At 35.2% G+C, this 22,175-nt stretch overlaps 1 protein-coding gene and 1 non-coding gene across 2 annotated transcripts; both read right to left on the bottom strand.

The window, feature by feature from the left end:
• Positions 1-2,632: 2,632 nt before the first annotated feature.
• LOC133689494 (uncharacterized) lies at positions 2,633-12,819 on the bottom strand. Its single transcript, XM_062109349.1, has 5 exons — positions 12,398-12,819; positions 10,332-10,384; positions 9,422-9,960; positions 3,909-4,199; positions 2,633-3,141 (listed from the first exon to the last, which is right to left on the bottom strand). Exons 1-5 carry the CDS (start codon positions 12,530-12,532, stop codon positions 2,819-2,821), a joined length of 1,341 nt encoding a protein of 446 aa, XP_061965333.1. The 5' UTR covers positions 12,533-12,819; the 3' UTR covers positions 2,633-2,818.
• Positions 12,820-21,759: 8,940 nt separating this feature from the next.
• LOC133690398 (small nucleolar RNA Z247) lies at positions 21,760-21,895 on the bottom strand. Its single transcript, XR_009841429.1, has one exon. It is a non-coding gene; the product is annotated as a small nucleolar RNA Z247 (small nucleolar RNA).
• Positions 21,896-22,175: the final 280 nt, after the last annotated feature.

The following is a 22,175-nucleotide window of genomic DNA, read 5'->3' as shown; positions in this document are numbered from 1 at the left end:
TTTTATTCGTACGTAGTCATGGTGTAACATTATGACTTTGTATATATACTCTAGCACTGAAATCATAGTTTGTTCTTTTTTTTGGATAGTAGTTGAATTTTATTGATGAATACAGAACTCCATTGACAGTGTAGGAATAAATGTTGCACATGCTCAGTTTCAAGTTGACATAGAGGACACAAAGCTCGACTTGGGTGTATTAAATTCCTTAGCAGCAAGAAACTTCTTATACAGACTCTTTCTTGCAGAGCCAACCATAAGAACATCTCAATCTTAGGAGGTGCAATACCTTTCCATAACGTTGTTGTGAAAGCAAAAGAACCTGGGAAATCCAGCAGGTCAATGATATTACTGCCAGACTGAACCGTATAGTTTCATTCACTGGAATGATCCCATCGTTTTAAATCTTCCTTGCTTGTACTCAGTCTGACTGATGGCAACAATGTAAGAAGTTGTTGATTTTGTAACTCCTCTAACGGATGCAGTGATCTTGGCCAATTAAATTTGCACTCCCAGGACCCTAAATCATAATCAGAAAAATAGAATAAATCATTGTTAAAACTTAAGTAAGCTAGCTGTTGTAGCCTAATGCACCTACAGGACTATCAATTCTCTTAAAGCTGAAATAAAACCTTATTCTTGAGCAGGAAGAGATCCAAAACAAGAACAAATAACTTTCTCTTGCTCCAAACTAATTAAACTTTGAGAGAAGTGTATGAAATTGAGCACCTACATAATTTTAGTTGTTAAATTGTCTCTTGTCACAAGCTGAAATTATTTTCTCTACTTCAATTTTGATCAACACTAACAAATTTATACTTTCTTGTAGACAGAATTAACATATGCCCTGCCCTGTCCATACTTTTTCTTCTTTTGTATCACAATGAAGTGTTAAGCAGAAGGAGAGCAATAGAGTGCAACCTCATTTCCTTTCGTGGAGTTTTTCTATTATAAGCAGTTATTACTCCTACTGTCGCAGATACCGCAAACGAATTAACTCTTTGATGAATGGTATATTTACGTGCGATTAATTGTATTAATGGAGGATCAATGAACTTTTAGCTCAAATGGTAATTATCTTTTGATATTATCAAAAAGTTACAGGTTTAAGTAGAAATGATGTACATGTTTATACACTATACAAGAGGAAGCCAAAACGAACCATTCATCATTGCTGTGGTGGTCAAATTAATCCTTCATCGCTTGGCATCCCTTCTATCACCAGCAACTATCCATTACTCATCATGTCTATAATTTTTTTTTATAAAAAAACTCTATTAATGGGTGCATTTTAAAATATGGTTCCATCATAAATATTGTCATGGGATCTTCTATATGTGCACGCATGAGTACATGATTAGCTTATTTTTCGTACATACATTTATTTGATAACAAATATGAAACAAAACACTCATTGTGTAGAAATTTTGATCCGTGAATACTTAAAATATTCTTATGTTACTGTAGAAACAAAAAAAATTATCAATCAAATTTCGTCATGTGTTATTTTTATTTTTACATGAAAGGATAAAATAAAATTAAAATAAATAACATGAAAAATAAATGAACCTTCATATATTTCTTGACCAATGAAAGGTTAACACTTAGGATGAGATATTCAAGATATCTTGTCATAAATAAAAGATCTTATCAATAAAGATCAACCAATAAAATCATGTCATGTGACATTGAAAAAAAACCTGAGAGCCCCTACAAATCTCTATAAATAGAAGAATTCAACCTAGAAAAAAAAAGAAAAAGAATTCTTAGAGATATAAATTTTCTTCAAGACAAGCTTTTCAAATAAGAAAGCTCTCTTTTCAAGTAAGGAAGCTCTCTTAAAAGTTCCCAAGTCTCCTTTATTTATATGCATGAAGTCTAAAAGAACAAAACTCTGTTGAATCAAGCCCAAATGTTCCATAAAAGTTCTTCAACAATACCTTGAAAACAAATCAAAAGTACTATTCAAAACATCAAATCACCGAGTCTAGCTTCGCAATACACGCCTAACTTTGAGTTCTTGCAAAGCACAAATCTTGACTTGATTTCACAAATAAATTTAGTCACTATATATCAAATCCAAGGGAAGCATCAGATGATTGTTTTATTTTTTTCAAAAAAATATTTTAAATAGAAATTGTACCCGGTTATATATTTAATAAAATCATATATTTATACATATGTGTTTGTTTAATTTCAAGTGCTCAAAATTATATCTACGATCACATGAACAACAAAGCATGTAAGTCACATTTGGATTTCAATTGCTCCAAAAATCTTGTGTGTAATAATGAATAACAATAATTTATCATGATGCCAATAAGTCGTTGATCCAGTTTTCAAGAGTTGGAGGCTAAATTCTAGAAGTTGAAGAGCAATAATCCAAGATATAATTTATATTATTCTTTAACATATCCTTTAAAAAAAGTTTTTTGAGTTTAAAACTTGCACAGGTCCACACTATCTTACGCTATTAATGAAATTTTAATTAAAAGAGAGAATTAGAGTGATGAGATTCAAATTCATGACCGTTTGATCATTATGACTCTAATACCATGTCAAAAAATCAATTCAACCCAATAACTTAAGCTGTTAGGTGAGACCATATCACACACCAAAATATATATTAAAATTGATTCTTAAACAACATTATTAAGAGAAAACAAAGTCACACACTTGCACACTCAAAACCAAATAACATGCTGATAATTAAAATAAGAACCCCAAACTTAATCTAGTCTAGAAGTCAAAGACGGAGGAGGAAAATAAAAATGACTGCAACTTAAAACAAGATTTAAGACTTCCCGGGCGGGCAGCATCAAGTGGTTAAGCATTGCTCACTCAGGCCAAGATGAGCCATGAGAAGGCAAACATGAGTGAGTAACTCCCCACCTCGTGGAAGTGCTTGAGCATGCTCTTTCCATCCACAATGACTTGCAGCATACGTTAACATTTCTACCCAAACCTGGCTTATCATCTCCCACTTTCGTTTATTTTCCCAACCATCCTGTGTCTCAAGTGACTGCAATGAATTGGCAAGACCGAAACCATCGCGCAGCACCGACACATCGCTCGTGAAACGTTCAAGGTCCCAATCAGTATCATGGGTACCCCATGTATCATTTTGACCCGAGAAGATTCAGCTTAAAACTTCAGAGAATCTGGAGACATCGCGGCAGGTTTGGGCGTACCTTTCTTTACCGATCCCTTTAGGTAGCAAAACCGGGTAATCACACAGAAGATACACCATGTAATTAGAAAGAAATATGCTCATTTTGCAGTTAGGGTGAACATTATTGGAATCTACATCATTTTTTCGGACATCATCATGGTAACAAATATCGGTAGCAATGTGCAATGTAAGGAGGCTCTCATTAAAATCTGAAGATTTCACACTCCCACCAATTTTTTCAAGGCACCCCCCTCTTCCAATCACCTAATCACCTCTCTCTGATAATATCTCATGTAAATCATTCCTTCCAGGATCATGACTGCGCATCCGTAAACTATATCTTGTACGTTTGTCTAAGAGTTGTTGGAAGATCAATTCTTTCAAATCAGCACCCACATCCTCCCAACTATGAATGTGGCTTTTTCCTAGCAACTTCTTAAGAGAAATGCTGGTCAATTTGCCTTTACTTAACTGCTAAACCTTATCAGGTTGTGTTGTGCCATTGATCTTGCCCACCTTCTGTCATTGTGAAGAAATGGCAGAAATCGTGAAGAACAAATAGTTCTATACACAAAATTGAACAATGGCTTCTTTTGCCCACTAAGCCAAAGCATAGTCCAGTCAGAGAAAAGAAGCAAAACAACTGAATAAATCTCAATAATGATGGCTCCGTACAACAAGAGGTATGATATAGTTATTTCAGTTGTTAAATAGGCATGGTTGTATCTGGACATACCTTGTGAGAAGGCAAGTAGTGCAGAAACAGAGCATAAGAAGCTGATAGCACGGACAATGATGCGTGACGAACAAACCTTCGCCACCTTCGTATAAAGCACATCGTACATAAATCCCATCTCAACTTCAATTAATTTGAAGGCTTCCGTTGCATTCTTGTCTCTTAGGATAATATGAGTAGCCAAATGATTAGAATATGCAAGAACAAGATCTGCAAATAGTACCCTGAACATTTGAAAGAACAAATCCGCCTCATGGAGAAGTTTAGCCTCAGGTATCATGTCACTCAAGCCTAGTTTTTCAATGAGTTGTTCATCAGTCATTTCAAAGAACTCAGTGTTTGAAAATTCATCAAATTGGCGACATAGTTTATTCATCTCACTATATACCGAGCTCCTGAACTGCTCCGAGCTTGCTGACCTCAGTGTTAGAGTACAGTGATGATAAGTGTAAACATGATTACTAAGTTTGTTAGTTGGTTAGCCGTTAGTCAATCAGTTAGTTAGTTAGCAAAGTTAGTTACATGCAGTTAAGTTGTTACAGCTGCATGTATATATATATATAACTAACGAACTAAAGCTGGTATTAAGAATTGAATAATAGAAAACAAAGAGTATAACGAGAGTTCTCATTTTCTCTTCTCTCTCAATCAATTTCTCTGCATTTACAACAACATATACACATTAACATGGTATCAGAGCTCTTAGCTCACGCTTGAAGATCTTCTTTGATTGCTTCCACATGCTCTCTGCTTCTTCTTCTTCACATTCTACTCTCTCTGGTTGATAATCTGATAATCTTTCAATGGTGACTGCCTCACAACTTCAACTTCTACAATCTCCAATCACAGCTCTCATTTCTTCTATTCCTACATCAGTTAATGTCAAGCTGGATGATTCAAATTACCTCAATTAGAATTTTCAGATGCAACTCTTGCTTGAAAGCAATGGCATTATGGGGTATGTTGATGGATCAACTCACTGTCCACCTCAACTCAGCTCAACTTCATGCGAATCTGGCATCACTTCTTCTCAAAATGATGAATTCATAGTCTGGAAAATGCATGACCGAGCCATCATGCAATTGATCACTGCTACATTATCACCTATTGCTATGTCTTGTGCAATTGGTAGCACTAGCTCCAAGGATTTATGGAATCGACTGAAGGAACAGTTTTCAACTGTATCCAAAACCAGCATTTTTCAAATGAAATCTAATCTACAAACAATCAAGAAAGGAGCAGATTCGGTTTCACAGTATCTTCATCGCATTAAGGAAGCTAGGGACTATCTCTCTGCTGCTGGTGTTTACTTTGTTGATGAAGATATAGTCATTCTGGCTTTAAATGGCTTGCCTACTGAGTATAACACATTCAGATGTGTTATAAGGGGACGTGAGAGTGTCATTTCCCTATATGAGTTTCGCTCACAGTTGCTTGCAGAGGAAGTGATTGTAGAAGCATCAGCTCATTCTCCTTTACTGACAGCAATGGCTGCAACTACAGGTTTTCCTGTGAATCATAGCTCATGTTCGACTATTAATAGAGGATTTAAGCCTTATAGTGGGAATAGAAACACTAGTAGAGGTCGGTTTAATCAAGGAAACAGACACTTTCACTCTAGACCAGTGTTTTCTTCTATGACACATGAACGCCCACACTCTAATCCTGGAGTTCTTGGACCTTCCCTTAATCAACAATTTCACAGTCACTCTGCATTTATGATGCACATCTGCCAATTATACAATACTGAGGGTCATACTGCTCCGTTTTGTGATGCTTCTTCTTATAAAAAACAAAAATGTCATATCTGTGGCCGCCTTAATCACACTACCTGGTTTTGCTTCTATAATGACAAAGGACCAAACTATATTGGCATGCATTCTACTGCTTATTCCTCTTAGCAGCCTTATCCTACACAATCACCAGCTATTAAACAATCCTCATATCGAGCTCCTTCACCTCATCCCTCATTCTCATCTGCTCAGTTTCCAGACTCGCAGCCTACCATGCAAGCCATGCACACTATGCTTCACCCTGCACCTCCAGCATCCAATTCTTCCGGATCATCTCAAGTATGGCTTACTGATTCTGGTGCAACAAATCATATGACAGCTGATTTGAATAATCTGACATTGGCCTCACCATATCCAACAGCTGACACAATTCATACTGCCAATGGTGAAGGTTTGATAGTGTCTCATGTTGGTCAGTCTATCATCAATTCTTCTATGTCTTCATTCAAGTTGGATTATGTGTTACTTGTTCCTCAATTAACTCAGAATCTATTGTCAGTCCATCGGCTCTGCCTTGATAATAATTGCTGGCTTATTTTTTATGCATATTGCTTTTGGATTCAGGACAAAGCCACAAGGAGGATTCTTTATAGAGGCTTGTGCAGTAATGGCCTGTATCCTATCCATGCATCTTCATCCTCATCTTTCACTCAGCCTTCTCCAGCTCAGGCATTTCTTGGCCAACTTGTTCAGTCCAATCTATGGCACCATAGGTTAGGACATCCCACAAATTCTGTTGTCTCCCTCATGCTGAATAAAGCTCTTATTCCTGTTCCCAAAACTTCTTCCCTGATAATGTGCCATCCCTGTCTTGCAGGGAAAGTTAGGAAATTACCCTTTCCTCAGCATCATCACAAATTCAATTCTCCTTTTGCTACTATCCATACTGATTTGTGCGGACCTGCACCATGTATCTCAGTGGATGGTTATAGATATTATACTATCTTTGTTGATGAATGTACATGTTTTTGTTGGTTGTTTCCCCTAGTTAATAAGTCTGATTTGTTCTCTACGTTTGCTGCGTTCTATAACCTTCTTGTTACACAATATTCTGCTACTGTTAAAATTCTGCAGTCTGATGGGGGGGAATATACCTGCAATCGTTTACAACAATTTCTTCTTGACAAAGGCATTACTCATCACCTCTCTTGTCCACACACCCCTGAACAAAATGGGGTGGCTGAGAGGAAACATAGACATATTATGGAAACCACAATCACTCTATTGCACACAGCCAAACTCCCATCTCAATTTTGGTCTTATGCATGTTTAACAACTGCATATCTCATCAACCGTATGCCAACTCCTGTCCTTCTTCACAAATCTCCTTTTTAGATGTTATTTGGGTCTTCTCCAGAGCTTAATCACCTTAGGATATTTGGGTGTGCATGTTTTCCTCTTCTTCGTCCTTATAATCATAACAAACTGCAGCCCAAAACTTCTAAGTGTGTGTTTCTTGGTTACAGCAACAAATACAAAGGTTATTTGTGCTATCATGTGCCTACTCTGCGGTTGTATGTTTCAAGACATGTTATATTTGATGAGACAATTTCCATATCCTGAATCCTCACCATCCTTGCTCACAACTCAGTCCTCACCATCCTCTACTTCCTCCACATGTCTTGTGCTTCTTGTTAATACCGAGAACACAGTTATTACTTCCAGCCCTGTTTCCCTTTCCCATCATACACCTAGTGTATCTACAGTCTCTCCTAGTTCTCAGTCCATTACTGCTTCCATTCAAGCTTCTTCTCCTCCTCCTGTGGCGCCTGATATAAGTATCAGTTCTACTACTTTTAATCCTGACAACTTGCAAGTGGTTCTATCCATTCCTTCTCTCAATTTGCATCCCATGCAAACCAGAAGCAAAAGTGGCATTACTAAACAGAAGGCTTTCTTAGCTAGCATTCAAGACTCTAGCATGGTTGATATGTCTTTAACAGAGCCAGCAACTTACAAATCTGCCATCAAAGCTCCTGTATGGTTACAGGCCATGCAAGATGAAATTACTGCATTACATACTCAAGGCACCTGGAGTCTTGTTCCATTACCAGCAAAGAGGAACTTGGTGGGGTGCAAGTGGATTTTCAAGATCAAACATCATTCGGATGGTTCAATTGCTAGACATAAAGCACGGTTGGTTGCTCAAGGGTTTAGTCAGGAATCTGGCTTGGATTATGAGGACACCTTTAGGCCTTTGGTGAAACCTGCCACCATTCGACTAGTTCTTGCACTGGCTGCTCATTTCAATTGGCCTATCAGACAATTAGATGTCAAAAATGCATTCCTGCATGGCATTCTTCAAAAAGAGGTTTACATGTCCCAACCTCCTGGATTTGAATTCAGTTCATCCTCATCATGTGTGCAAACTGCATAAATCCCTCTATGGGTTAAAACAGGCACCTCGGGCCTGGAATGCCCGTTTTACTCAGTTTCTGCCTTCCTTGGGGTTTGCCACAACCTATTCTGATTCATCCTTGTTTGTCAAGCATGTTGGTTCTCAGATTGTGGTCCTGCTCCTCTATGTGGATGATATTATCCTTACAGGGAGTGCGTCTGCTGCCATTCTGCAGGTTATCCAAGCTCTCTTCACTGAATTTGATATCACAGATTTAGGCTCTCTTCATTTTTTCCTGAGGATACAAATCACTCACACCTCTACTGGTTTGTTCCTTTCACAATCTAAATATGTTGAGGATTTGCTGCTTAAATCTGAGATGGTTGATGCTAAACCATGTGATACTCCATGTCTTCCTTATCATCGCCTACTTAAAGAAGATGGGGCACCGTATCCTAATCCTACTGTATATCCCAGCATTGTAGGAGCTCTGCAATACTTAACCTTCACACGACCTGACATTCCGTTCTTTGTGCATCAAGTCTGCCAATTTATGCAGAATCCAATGGTGTCTCATTTCACTGCTGTGAAACGAATTTTACGCTACCTTAAAGGCACACTGCATGTTGGTATTTCTTACACTAAAGGAGATTTGCAACTCAAGGCATTTAGTGATGCTGACTGGGCAGGGGATCCTAATGACAGACGCTCCATTACTGGCTTGGTAATCTTTTTGGGCGACAATCCTATATCATGGTCTTTCAAGAAGCAACAAACTGTGTCCAGATCATCAACAGAGGCTGAATATCAAGCCTTATCTTTTACTACCGCTGAAGTGGACTGGCTCAAGCAGTTATTAGCTTTTCTGCATGTTTCATTGCCTCATATTCCTATTCTTTTCTGTGATAATCTCTCTGCTATTGCTCTATCCTTTAATCCTGTTTAGCATCAACGAACCAAACACATTGAGATCGATGTGCATTTTGTTTCGTGAACGGGTTTCCCAGAAGCAATTATCAGTTCAATTTGTTTCCTCACAGGAACAGTTTGCTGATATTCTCACGAAAGGGTTAAGTGCTCCTCTCTTTCGCACTCATTGCTACAATCTCAGACTTAGTTCTCCACCCGCCTGATCTTGAGGGGGATGTTAGAGTACAGTGATGATAAGTGTAAACATGATTACTAAGTTTGTTAGTTGGTTAGCCGTTAGTCAATCAGTTAGTTAGTTAGCAAAGTTAGTTACATGCAGTTAAGTTGTTACAGCTGCATGTATATATATAACTAACTAACTAAAGCTGGTATTAAGAATTGAATAATAGAAAACAAAGAGTATAACGAGAGTTCTCATTTTCTCTTCTCTCTCAATCAGTTTCTCTGCATTTACAACAACATATACACGTTAACACTCAGAACCCAATTCCTTTCTCCATATTTAATAATTCCAGCAAAGAAGATGGGAATGGCTACAAATAACAGTGGATCCTTACTCCACCATGAACTCGAAAAGGCATAAAAAGCCATAGCAACTTGGCTTACTAGCTCCAACAGATGTCTTAACCACAATTCGTTGTCTTCCATTGAATATGCGGTGATAGTGTCCGGGCCACCAAGGTGCAGAAGGAGGACCGGTGCCCAAAATGCCGGGATCAATCCTCGATTTGAATATATGCAATTCGTTGCTGAATCTCCAAGCTTTAGAGCCAAGATACCCAATGAAAATGTTGCCACCCAATCTGCTGACAAGTATGCTAACCAAACAAGAGTTCCGAACCAGAATCCTGCTGTATACTTTCGGCTACGCCCAAAGATTATAAGAAAAATTTGAAGAAAGAGACTGAGCAACATCACCATGCGAAGCTCCCATCCGTTCCATAGTCTTTCAACAGTTTCAGACACCTTATGAATGCCCATGTTTGATTTCCTTCAATTAGACCAGGTGCCAACAACCAAAAAAAAAAGCATATTCAGCACAACTAAAGGCACATCAAAGAAAATGCTAGTAATCACATAACAATTTACACGGTGATTATAATTCAAGTAATTCAGATTAAAAAAAAACCCAGCATAAATTTAAAACATGAATCACTCACAAATTTCCTTCCAGCTGAGCTCCCTCAATTATGCTCAACAAATCAAATTATCAGGATTAATTACCAAAATGTGCTACCTATATATTATACCACCATTTATTTTCCCATCATGAATTAGTTTCAGCTCTCTTCTCCTATGAAAAGAATAAATATTTAATAAAAGAAATGGAAGATAGACACATTAACTCACATCTCAACGTACCTGAAGAATAATGCTTGAGGACTCGGCGAGCAATTTGAGTTTTGCTTCAATTCCTGTGCCACCAAATTGTGTTTTATTTACAGTAATGGTGTGACATTATGAATTTGTATACATATATTTTAGCACTGAAATCGTATGTTGTTATTGATAAGAAAAAATAGAATAATACTTTAATCACAAGTTAAATTCAGGTAAGCTAGCTGCTATAGCAAGATGCACGTCATGAATACAAGTACTTAGAACTAAAATCAAAGCTTATTCTTGAACAGGAAAAAAACTCAAGCCAAAACTTCAAGAAAAGTGTAAGAAATTTGAGCACCTACCACATAGTTATTTACTTTTCTTGTCCCAATTAAGCTAACTTCATCAACTTTGAATAGCTAGCACTGTTATATATATATATATATATTGGTTAGAGTTTAGATTTTTCTTTCTAGTTAACGAAACAATCACGAATTAATTTTCAAAAGTTAAATCAAAATAATGTGCACAAAACTTGATAAAAATGTATTTATTTATTTTTCTCATGAACTTACATCAATCAACTCAATATTTTTAATCTGAGAATTTTGTATAAATAAACATAATTAATAGTATATATTAAGTGGAATATTAAAATAACAAGTAAAAAAATGTGGGATGACTATTAATTCTACTATTGATTATATATTAATGAAGTATAAATAAAAAAAGCTGATAAGATATTGGTCAAGTCTAGGAGCTTGATTGTTAGTTAATTATTTACGAATACGAGAGATATATTAAGCAATTGTTATTGCTAATAAGAACATGAGATAAATAAATATAGAAATCAGATGAATTAATAGAAAACTTACTTATATAACAACATTTGTAAAACAAAATAAAACATTAAAAATTATGTAATAAAAAATGCTATAAGAATACAACTAAATCAGTTAATTATTTATGATTCTTAATATTTTAAATAATAATATAGATTATATTTTAGAATTTCACTTAACAACATAAGAGATTTAAAAAAAAACATTAAATAAATTCAAATAATAAAATAAAAGCCAAAAATCTTATAGAACCAATTATTATTATGTTAGATAATAATATAAATCAAATCTTAGAATCTTATAAAATAGCGTGAATCTGTACAAGTTTTAAGTACAAAGAGTTTTCAAAAAATGTTAGAGAATAATATAAAATATATTTTGAGATCTCATATAACAGTTTAAACTTTTGAGTTGAATTTATTTTTTAACATATTATATTTTTCAACAATTTAACTATGTAAAACACACTAAAACCACAAAAACATTAATTATATATGAAAAGTAATTCATAATATATTTACTACGATTCAAGAAAATCCTATATGCATTTAGTGCTTCCAATTATCTACCTTTAAAAATTTAATTATCATTAAAATATTTGATTAAATTATTTTACTCATAAAAATTAATTTAGTAATTAACATTATTATTTTGGTAGTCAATTATATATATCATGTGATAGTGCCATCCTATTGTATTTAAGTGAATCAAATTTAGGTTTCTTCAAACAGTTTCGAACACCTTATGGATGCCCATGTTAGTTTGATTTCCTTCAATTAGAACAAGTGCCAACAACCAAAATAATAATAATAATAATAAACAAAAAAACATTCTTAATTAGCACAACTTCTAGATAACAGAAATAACCTTGAACTAAAGAAACATCGAAGAAAATGATAATGATAGTAATCACATAAAAATCTACTAAGTGATTATAATTCAAGTAATTCAGATAACAAGCCAACATGAATTTAAAACATGAATCACTCACAAATTTCCTCTCTCGATGATTATCCAAAAAAAAAACTCACAAATTTCCTGCGTGAGCTCCCTTTATTATGCTCAATAATTCAATAATTCTCAGGATTAGATAAGAGAATGTGCCACCTATAAGAAATATAAAATATTATCAAAGCTTCCTGAAGAATGCTCCCATTTATTTTCCCATCATAAATTTGGTTTCAGCTGTCGTCTCCTTTGACAAGTACAAATATAAAATATAAGAAATAGAAGATAGACACATTCACTCCCATCTCAACGTACCTGAAGAATAATGCTCGAGGACTCGACGAACAACCTGAGTTTTGCTTCACTTGCTGTGCCACCAAATTGTGTTTTATTCAAAGCGAAGTGTAACTTTATGAATTTGTATACATAATATTTTAGCACTGAAATCATAGGTTGTTATTTATAAGAAAAAACGGAATAAATATTTTACTTTCATCACAAGTTAAAACTTCGGTAAGCTTCCTGTTCTTTAAAGATGCAATTCACGACTATAAATTCTTACAACTGAAATAAAAGCTTATTCTTGAACCGGAAAAAAAGAAAGAAAGAATAAAAGACTTTTTGGGTGTGTTTGGAAATGTGATTGCGGTTACTTTTCAAAATATTTTTTACTCAGAAATATATCAAAATAATATTGTTTTTATTTTTTAAAAAATCATTTTTGATATCAACACATCAAAACGATATCCAAAAATACTAAAAAAATTAATTTTAAGTACAAATAAAATTCAAAATTTTTAGAAACGCGGGTTGGACCGCTTTCCCAAACGGTCCCTTTCTTATTCTTGAACCAGAAAAAAAAAAGAATAAAAGACCTTTTCTTATCTCAAGCTAAGTTCATCAATGTTGATCAGCTAGCACTATCAAATACACGCATATACATATATTTCATGGTTGTTAATCTTCCAAAAAGAGAGCAGTAGCCAATATTATTGGATAGGAGAAACACCACAATTTACAATAGTGAAGGAGGACAAACCTCATACTCACACTCTCTTGTAATTGCATCACTTCTCTCTATCATTCACATTTTACTAGCCTACACAAGCTATTGTTTATGGAAGCTCATGTTGCTGCCACAAAGGCAGCAGCCTCTTTATATTTCTCTGTGTTTGGCTCTCGTTGTTGCTTGCTACTTGTTTATTCTTCTCTCAAAATGCCGTTTTATAGGCTTCAAATGGCAGCCATGTTAATGAAACCTTCCCAGAAACCAACCAATAACACTTATCTGCCAACCACCACCATAAATGGTACTACTGACTTTGGGTCACTTGTGTCACATTTCCAATAATCTCCCACCTGATACGAATAGCACTGTAATTGTCTTCTACATTCGATGCCTTCCTAAAGCTTTGACTTCAATCCACATCCTTGTGATTCTTTACCGTTGTAGACCTGCTGACGCTTTTACTCTTCATCGTTCAAGGCTAATTCCCACTCGATCTGAGTAGTCGCCACTAGGCTTACTCCTACTTGATTTGAGTAGTCATACCTGGCCATAACTCCCACTTGATCTGTATAGTCTGTCTTCCCATCACATGCTCGTGCTAGCTAAAACCAAATGCTTACCACCTGCAACATTTCCAAGCTTAACCCAGCATAGATTATATCTCATCGATGAAGTTGTCTACATCTACTTCTCCACCAGAGAAACCAACTGTTACCATAAACCAGGGTTCAACACTTCTTCACGAAAAGTGTTCATCTACTACTTTATCTGTTTTCTGGATGCACATCAAGTCATCTCCAATGTTTGTGATCTAAGAGCTCCTGTACTTGCCAAACCTTTCTAGTTTTTCTAAGAAAACTATCTAACCATGTCCAAGTCATGAACTGGTTCTCCCACCACCCCTCTTCATACACTAGAGGATCATTTCAACCACATGCCACTTATGAAAAGTATTCACGCTTGTCTCCAGAATTAACTTCATTCTTCTTTTGAGCTTTGTAGCCATGAATGATCAACTAAGCCTTTCTCTAAGGAAAGGCTTAGAGAAAAGCCACTTATATGTTCTCCAGGTTTTCCCATATTGCTCACATATGCTTAATAGTAGCTCAAATTATCACATTTCACCGAGTCAAAATACGGTGACAATCTTCTACAGTTAACCTGAATCTAGCATCTCCAAAGAAATCACATTTCCGTCATATCCTTCAACATGCAAAACCCAATCGGCCCTTCGCAGATCAACTTTCTAGACTATCAACATTTGAAATGGACTTTAACATATACAATATAATATATCACTGGAATAACACTTTCACTAAATAACTTTTTAGAAAAGATTGGAAAGATCATAATAGTACTGTTTAAAATTCAATCTCCTTAAATAAAGCTTGACTATATTTAATTCATCATACTAAATTTTTGTACATGTAACCAGTACCTATATATGGACAATACAATTGTTCAAAAAAAATTTCACATTTCACCTTACTAGTTGTGTTGTGATTGTTCTTGACAATTTTTCTATCACTATAATATCTGGTCATGAATATTGTTATAACTCAACAATTTTTGATAAAAATAAATCCACCAAAAAAAATAAAATGAATAAAGAAAAAATGAGATTTGGATCTCAAGAACACAAATTAAAAGTTTTGAGGGTTTAATCATGTTAGATTTATGAACTTGAAAGTTAATTTTGAAAGAAATTAAAAGAATTGATTCGGTTTAAATAATGATATCCAGAGTTTAATTAAAGAATTGATAAATATGAGGACTTAATTAAGCTTAGAATTTGTTTAATTAATGAAATCAGGGGCATCATTGAAAAAAAATATTAAATTCCTGAGCTAATTAAGGTCAACATTACAAGTGATTAAGGTTCAGGGACCATCTTGTAAAAAGCGCAGCAATTCTGCCCAGGAGTCCGATTAAGAATGTTTGAAACTTGGAGGACATGATTGAAAACGGCCGCCCAGTCCAGAAACGATGCCATTTTTCATTTTTGGCCATCGTCTTCTTCTTCTGAAAACAGAGGAAACACCCTCCAAAAAAATGTAAAAAAAGGAAACATGTCGATCAGAGTCCATGCGTACAATGATTATTTATTTTACTTTAATTTTTTGTTCTTAATTTTTAATAAAATTTTATTTGTATAATTGATTTTTTTTACTATTAATTTATATTATTTATTCTAAATAATTTTTTAAAAAAAATTTAAAAATACCCACTGATGGATTTAGCGATGGAATGTATCACCAACAAATTTACAGACGGATATAATCCGTCGGCATTTCACAGAAGTTTGGTGGAAAGGCACACTCACCAACGAAGTTCTCGACGGATAACGCCCGTCAGCCTTTCATCGATAACTAAAAAATATTTACTATATATATGCCACTATCACCGACGGAATAAATCCGTCGGTAATGTTTCAGCAGGAAGTTTTTTTTTAGCGCGCAATTTCCATCTATAAAACCATCGGTAATATTATTTTTTTTTACCAACAGCCTTAGTGATGGAATGTGGTATTACAGACGAACGTTATGCCGACAAACGATTTCTGTCGGTAAAAAACTTACCGACGAACTCTGAATTTCATACCGATAGAATATATCCGTCGGTAAAACTGTGAAATCTTGTAGTGAAATTTAGGTCTTTAATAATAGTATCTCCGTCAGAGTTACCATCCAACTTTGCAAAACCAGATTTCAACTGAAGAGGATTTAGCTTCTTAGGTACTTACATCCCAGACTGGTCAGTAAATTTTGTCGTGTCTGAATAATCTTATATTCATGATATACTTTCAGACTGGTTAGTTAATTCCCAACTTATTCTACGCCGCTTGACGTCATAGTTGAAGGCTAACAACTTCAATTTCAATTATATATATATAGGCATGGATTTGTATAGAGGCTTAAAGGATATTCTAATCTAGTCCAATTAGATGATATTTACATGTTTTTTCTTTTACTTGGTACTGAACTCTTTTTTCTAGTGCCATCATCGCGATGGATCTAACTTTCATATCAATATATTTTATCTTGATTATCATTAAAAAAAAGGCACCTAGACATCCAGAACATTTCCAAATCTAGATATTAATTTTTTCAAATCCATAGACCTCTCTAGTGGGAAGGGAAACTTTCAAAATAGATGGTGATCAAGGGTTGTTTTGGGTCATTTTTAAAGGGCAACAAACATTTTGAGGGGAGGTTTTCATGGTCCATTTTGGGATAACTTATCTAATAATCAATATCATAGAATATCTATAAAATATCGATACCAGTTGTCATACCTGACATCGCGACGAACATTCACTCTCATGGTATCTGAGTAATCGGAAAATGATGGAGATAAGAATTTCTTGTCTTATCAGTGGAAAGAGGGAATGAGAGTCGTCACCTAGTATTTTGGTCACTAAAAACCCTAACTGATCTCAAAGATCGGGCATGGAGACTGGTTGTGTAAAGAAAAAGTATTAACACCCCTAATACGTCTTAACTAAGGTAATCTACATTATTTAATTGTCTGATTAAACTAGTTGTTTGATTGTTGGGCTATCTAAGATTGAAGACAAATCCTCCTAAAAAGATCCTTATCTTATCGGATAAAAACTTAACCATTCTAATATCAATACAAAAAGTTCTTTTTAATATTAGAAATACGTCTTACGTATAAATTCGTAATCTCAAATATTAAAAGAAAACAATTTTCTTTGGTATTTTTGAAATATGAGTCTAGTTCTCATGACTTTAATAAACTGGTTATTAAAGCTCAAAATGCATACATTTTTTTTTTGTCTTGTATGAAAATATGATATGAATTTTTTTATATTTTGACTTAGTTGTATGCATGAAAACAAGATATTTTTTCTCCGTATATATATATATATATATATATATATATATATATTGAAACATTTAAGAGAAAATCAGGTATTTTAATACCGAATTTCTACTTTTATAGTATAAAAATACAAACCTCTATTATTTAAAAATTGATAGAAAAATACGCGACAAAACCGCAAAGTTTTTTAAAAGATGAATAAAATAAAAGGAATTGGTATAAGGGTGTGTTTTACCAAAAACGTCCTTGGCCCAAAATAAATCGGGTCAGCTGGGCCTAAGGCCCCGCCCAACATGACCTCAGCTTTTGCTCTTTGGGGGGGGTTCTAACCCAGCTCGTACGGACTAGGCTGAACCCAGCCAGCCCACCTAGTCATTGGCCCAAGGTAGTGACCCGGCCCAACAACATGTGTAAAGTGATTCACATGTGTATCGACAGTGTATAGTGAATTAAAATTAACATGAACAGTACAACATGAATTAAAATTGAAGAGCAGGAGGACTTACACGTGCTGACGCTTCACTGCTGGGGTTCGGGTAGAAGGTTGGTGCTGCGATCATCTCTGGAGTTCTGGCAAATAAATGGGATTCGTTCTTCTGCTTTCGGCTTCCTCCCCTCTGTCGCTTTCTCTGACTTTTATAGAGCCAAATAATGCCATGTGTTCATGCTTTAGTAACGGCTTGCATCGTGGGGGAGAGAGACGTTACCACGATCTACTGCTGTTTCCTGCTGAATTGGGATGAAGGAGATGAACAGTTTGCCTTGACACGGCGACGTTTCGGGATGGGAATGGCCATTTGTAGTTTGGTAACTGAAGTTTTGAATTTTGTAATCAAGCCCCTTATTTAGTCAATTCGAGCTCCTATATTAACGCGTATTTTCCAGTTTAGTCTTTGATTTTAGATTTTTTCAATAAAATTCCTAATTGCCTATCAATTTTAATATTTATAAAATTAAGCCTCTAATTTAAACAAATTAATCCTTAAAAATTATAATTCGATCCCCAAGCTTTAATTTCATCTAATTAATGCCAAAATTGATGTAAAAATTAATTTTTCTTACAATCAAACATTTCATAAACTCAATTAATTTTCAACAAAATCTAATTGAGCCTTTAAGTATCTGATTTTGGACTCTTTTTTTTCAAATTGAATTTTCTCTTTGTCAACAAAACTCTTATTAGTCAAAAATATACTGTCAAATTTTAATCTTTATATTTTTGAACTTCTTCAAACAATTTTTAGTCATTTTCTAGGCACTCCGATATCCTTTTTTTATTGCTATTATTTTTTTTTCTTCCAATAGTTTTTTTTTGTGGGAACCTAAAAATAAATAACAACATCATTTAATGATTAAAGTTGATGTTAATGAGTTCTTCTTAATATTTTATCAAATCTAATACATAATGACATCACATTTTAATCTTACCCTATATAATATTTTTTGTTATTATTTCTTACAAACAATTATTACGAATCACTTGAGATTACATATTGTTTGATATTTAAAATGTTTACATTAATGCATGTAAATATAACACATTGTACTAATTCACAAATACAAACCATGTCCTTTGTCTGCATAACATATGGTGTTGAATTTCCGGTATCAAATTATTGATCTGTTGGTGAACTTACATCTACATGCTTTTGACAACATTCATAATGCAGAGGAAACTAAAGACTACAACAAATAAAAAACATATAATTTTTTTATGGGTGAAAGGGGAGTGAGATTGGTTGTAGATATGAACTCTAAATTTATATGTTTATTCTCTCTAAAATAATAATACTTGAAGTGTGCCTTCTTAAAAAGTTTAGGAAGATTTAAATAAGTCAAAACCTTACCTTAACTAAGAACCAAAAATAAAAAATTAGAAGCATAAAATTTGAAATAAGTAGGTCTAAATATTTCAGTAGTTTATATAGCATTGTAATGACTTTAATATGGAAAACAACTTAGAAAAACTTTTGTAAAATTTATTCAACGGTAGATCAAAAATTATTGTCCTTTCAAGTCATTATTATGGTATGACACGATTAGATCTTTTATTGAGCACAAACCTGTTTTATTGGTCTAAAATACATTTGCTAAATTATTTACATAATTTATTTGAGATAAATCCTCATTTATCTATAGTAGATCCATACATAACTACTCTAAATTATTTATTATCGAAAGCTTGGATACATCAATTTTTAAGGAATAGATTACCACACTTGGTAAAGGGAAACTGGAAAAGATCCGCCTCCAGAGAAAAAAATAAAAATAGTGTTAAGACGATTTGTTTATTTTTCCCGTGTAACTAATAAAAGATATTGCCAAGAAAACAAGACAATGAAAGGTCTAAAAGACAAAGAACAAGCAATGTTATTAATGACCAAGCAGCGGAAATGAGGAAAAGTTACAACACATCAAAACAACAAAATAAAGCTAAACCCCAAGAAGACTAAACTAGCTAAGCAAGAGGAATCTCACAGACCCAATGACGTCGAGACAGATCACCAAGCCTTTTAGCCCGCGCATCTACTTGGTCACTTAGTGCAGGTGGACATTGCTTGCTTAAACCGAGATGTGCCATGAGAAGACAGACATGAGTGAGTAGCTCCCCACCTCGGGCAAGTGCATCAGCATGCTGCTTCCATCCACAATGACTTGCAGCATACATCAGCATTTCCACCCACACTTCACTTATAATTTCCCATTTCTTTTCATTTGGACAACCATCCAGTGTCTGCAATGACATAGCAAGCACGCAACCATCTAGCAGGGCTGACATTCCTCCTTCGTCTGTAAGTTTAATTTCATTTAACATGGCAGGCGGATCTGGAAGCAATTCATCTAAGGTATTCCTGCGAAGGAGACGACCCAAATGAGTGGTAGTTTCTGCATACCCTGTTCCGCTGAGCTTTATCGCTAACATAGTTGGACGATAAACCAGGAGATACAACATGTAATCGGATAATGATCTGCTGCTCATTAAGCAATTTCGTTCCTTGGCAAAACTATTATTCTGAGAATCGTCAATGTAACAAACAAGAGTAGCAACGTGCCAAATGAGGAGGCTTTGACTGAATTCTACATGAGTCACGCTCCATCCCAGTTTATCGAAACAATCATATCTTTGAAGCGCCTTGTTACCTCTCTCTTCCAACAGCTTAAGGTAAGGTGATAGCAGTGGACTCGGAAACTGAGGACACAGATTGGGGAGAATTGTAGGGAAAGAAAAGTTCATCAAATATGACATGTCTAGACACAAAGATTTTGCCAGTAGACAAATCGAGACACTTATACCCTTGATGTGAGAGACTGTAGCCAATAAAAATACATGTTTTCGATCTGTAATCAAATTTATGTTTGTTATAAGGACGTAAATTTGGCCAACAAGCACAACCAAACACACGCATAAAGTTATAATTTGGTTTTTGATGATAAGCCTTTTCAAAAGGAGAGCAATGGTTTAAAATTTTAGTTGGAAGACGATTGATTATATAAACAGCCGTTAAAAATGCATCCTCTCAGTATGGTTTTGGAAGATTAGCATAGGCCAATAATGCTAGACCCATTTCAACAATTTGACGATGTCGTCTTTCAACAGCTCCCATTTGCTCATGTGTGTACGGGCAAGCTAGACGATGTTGAATACCACATTTGGAAAAATATGTATTTAATCTACGATACTCACCTCCCCAATCAGTTTGAATGGCCTTAATTTTGGTATTAAAATGGCGTTCAACATACGTTTGAAAATGTAAGAAAATATTTTCAACATCGGATTTTTGCTTAAGAGGAAATAACCAAATATATTTTGTGAAAGCATCCAAGAAACAAACATAATAGCGAGAGCCGTAGCTGGAAATCACGGAACTAGGCCCCCAAACATCTGAATAAATGAGTTCCAAGGGCTTAGTAACATGAGGTACAGAAGCGGAAAAAGGTAAATTATGGCTTTTTGCCATCTCACATTCAGGACATATCTTGTGTCTTTTATTGGAAAGAAAGGAAAGATTATTTGAGCGGATAACATGATTGACAGTGTTGTAAGAGGCGTGCCCAAGACGACAGTGCCAATCTGAGACTGAAACACGAACACCAACAAGAGCTTTGGGATATAAATGTTGAAGAGGCTGTGAAAAACAGTAGAGACCATCTTTGACGACACCTTTATGCAGGGTGTTTCCCGAGTAATCCTTGATCAAAAAACAGGAAGCATGAAACTCAAAATAAACAGAATTATCTTCAGTGAATTTTTTGATAGAAATAAGATTTTTTGTAATTTGAGGGACAACTAATATTTGGTCAAGGATAAAAGATTTAGAGTGTGCAGATAAAGATGCCTTGCCTAAATGAGTTATGTGCAAACCTGTGCCATCTCCGACTTGAATCTGATCATTTCCAGCATACTCTTCACTACGAACATTAAGGTTGTTGAAGTTATTAGTCAAATGGTGTGTAGCTCCAGTGTCGGCATGCCATTCTTGCTCCAATGAGTGCTGAATGTGTTGGTTGGAGGCAATGTTGGCTTGAGGATTTGGTCGAAAAGGTTGAGGAAGAAACTGACTGTCAAATCTCTTAAAGCAGCGAGCCGCAGTATGGCCAGGTTTATCACAGAGCTGACACCAAAGATTAGTGTAGTTGTTATTTGGACGAGAAGCAGTTTGGAAGTTACCTCTACCATGAAAGGAGGAAGGGCCACGCCCCTTGCCTCGGAAGGTAAAATTGTTGTTGCGGACACGGGATCCAGAAAAGGATTGTTGCTTGGTAGCAACATTAGCTGATGGTATGGCAGACAGGAGAGCTTGTTGATGATGCTGCACACGTGCCTCACAAATGAGCAGCATAGAGTACACCTCTTCTAAGGTGACATTTTCTTTAATTGAAATGGTGGTGATAAGAGAATCATACTCAGGTCCTAGACCAGTGAGTAGGTATGTGATAATTTCATCACATTTGAGTGCTTGACCTGCCATAGCAAGTTCATCAGAGAGCTTTTTCACATACAAGAAATATTCGGTAACAGACTGAGTAGTTTTGCGAGCAGTAGCAAGCTGCGAACGGATTTGGATGGCCTTAGCTTTTGATTGTGTAGCAAAGGTGGTGTGAAGAGATATCCAAACTGCATGAGAAGTAGTGCATTGTGCTACTTGCATGAGTATATCATCAGTAAGAGAGGCATTAATACAACTGAGAAGAAGATTGTCTTGAGTTTCCCATATATCAAAGGCTGGGTTTGATTGC

Source organism: Populus nigra, chromosome 3 (assembly GCF_951802175.1).
Source record: "Populus nigra chromosome 3, ddPopNigr1.1, whole genome shotgun sequence".
NCBI lineage: Eukaryota > Viridiplantae > Streptophyta > Magnoliopsida > Malpighiales > Salicaceae > Populus > Populus nigra.
This window is presented reverse-complemented; position numbering and strand designations above follow the sequence as displayed.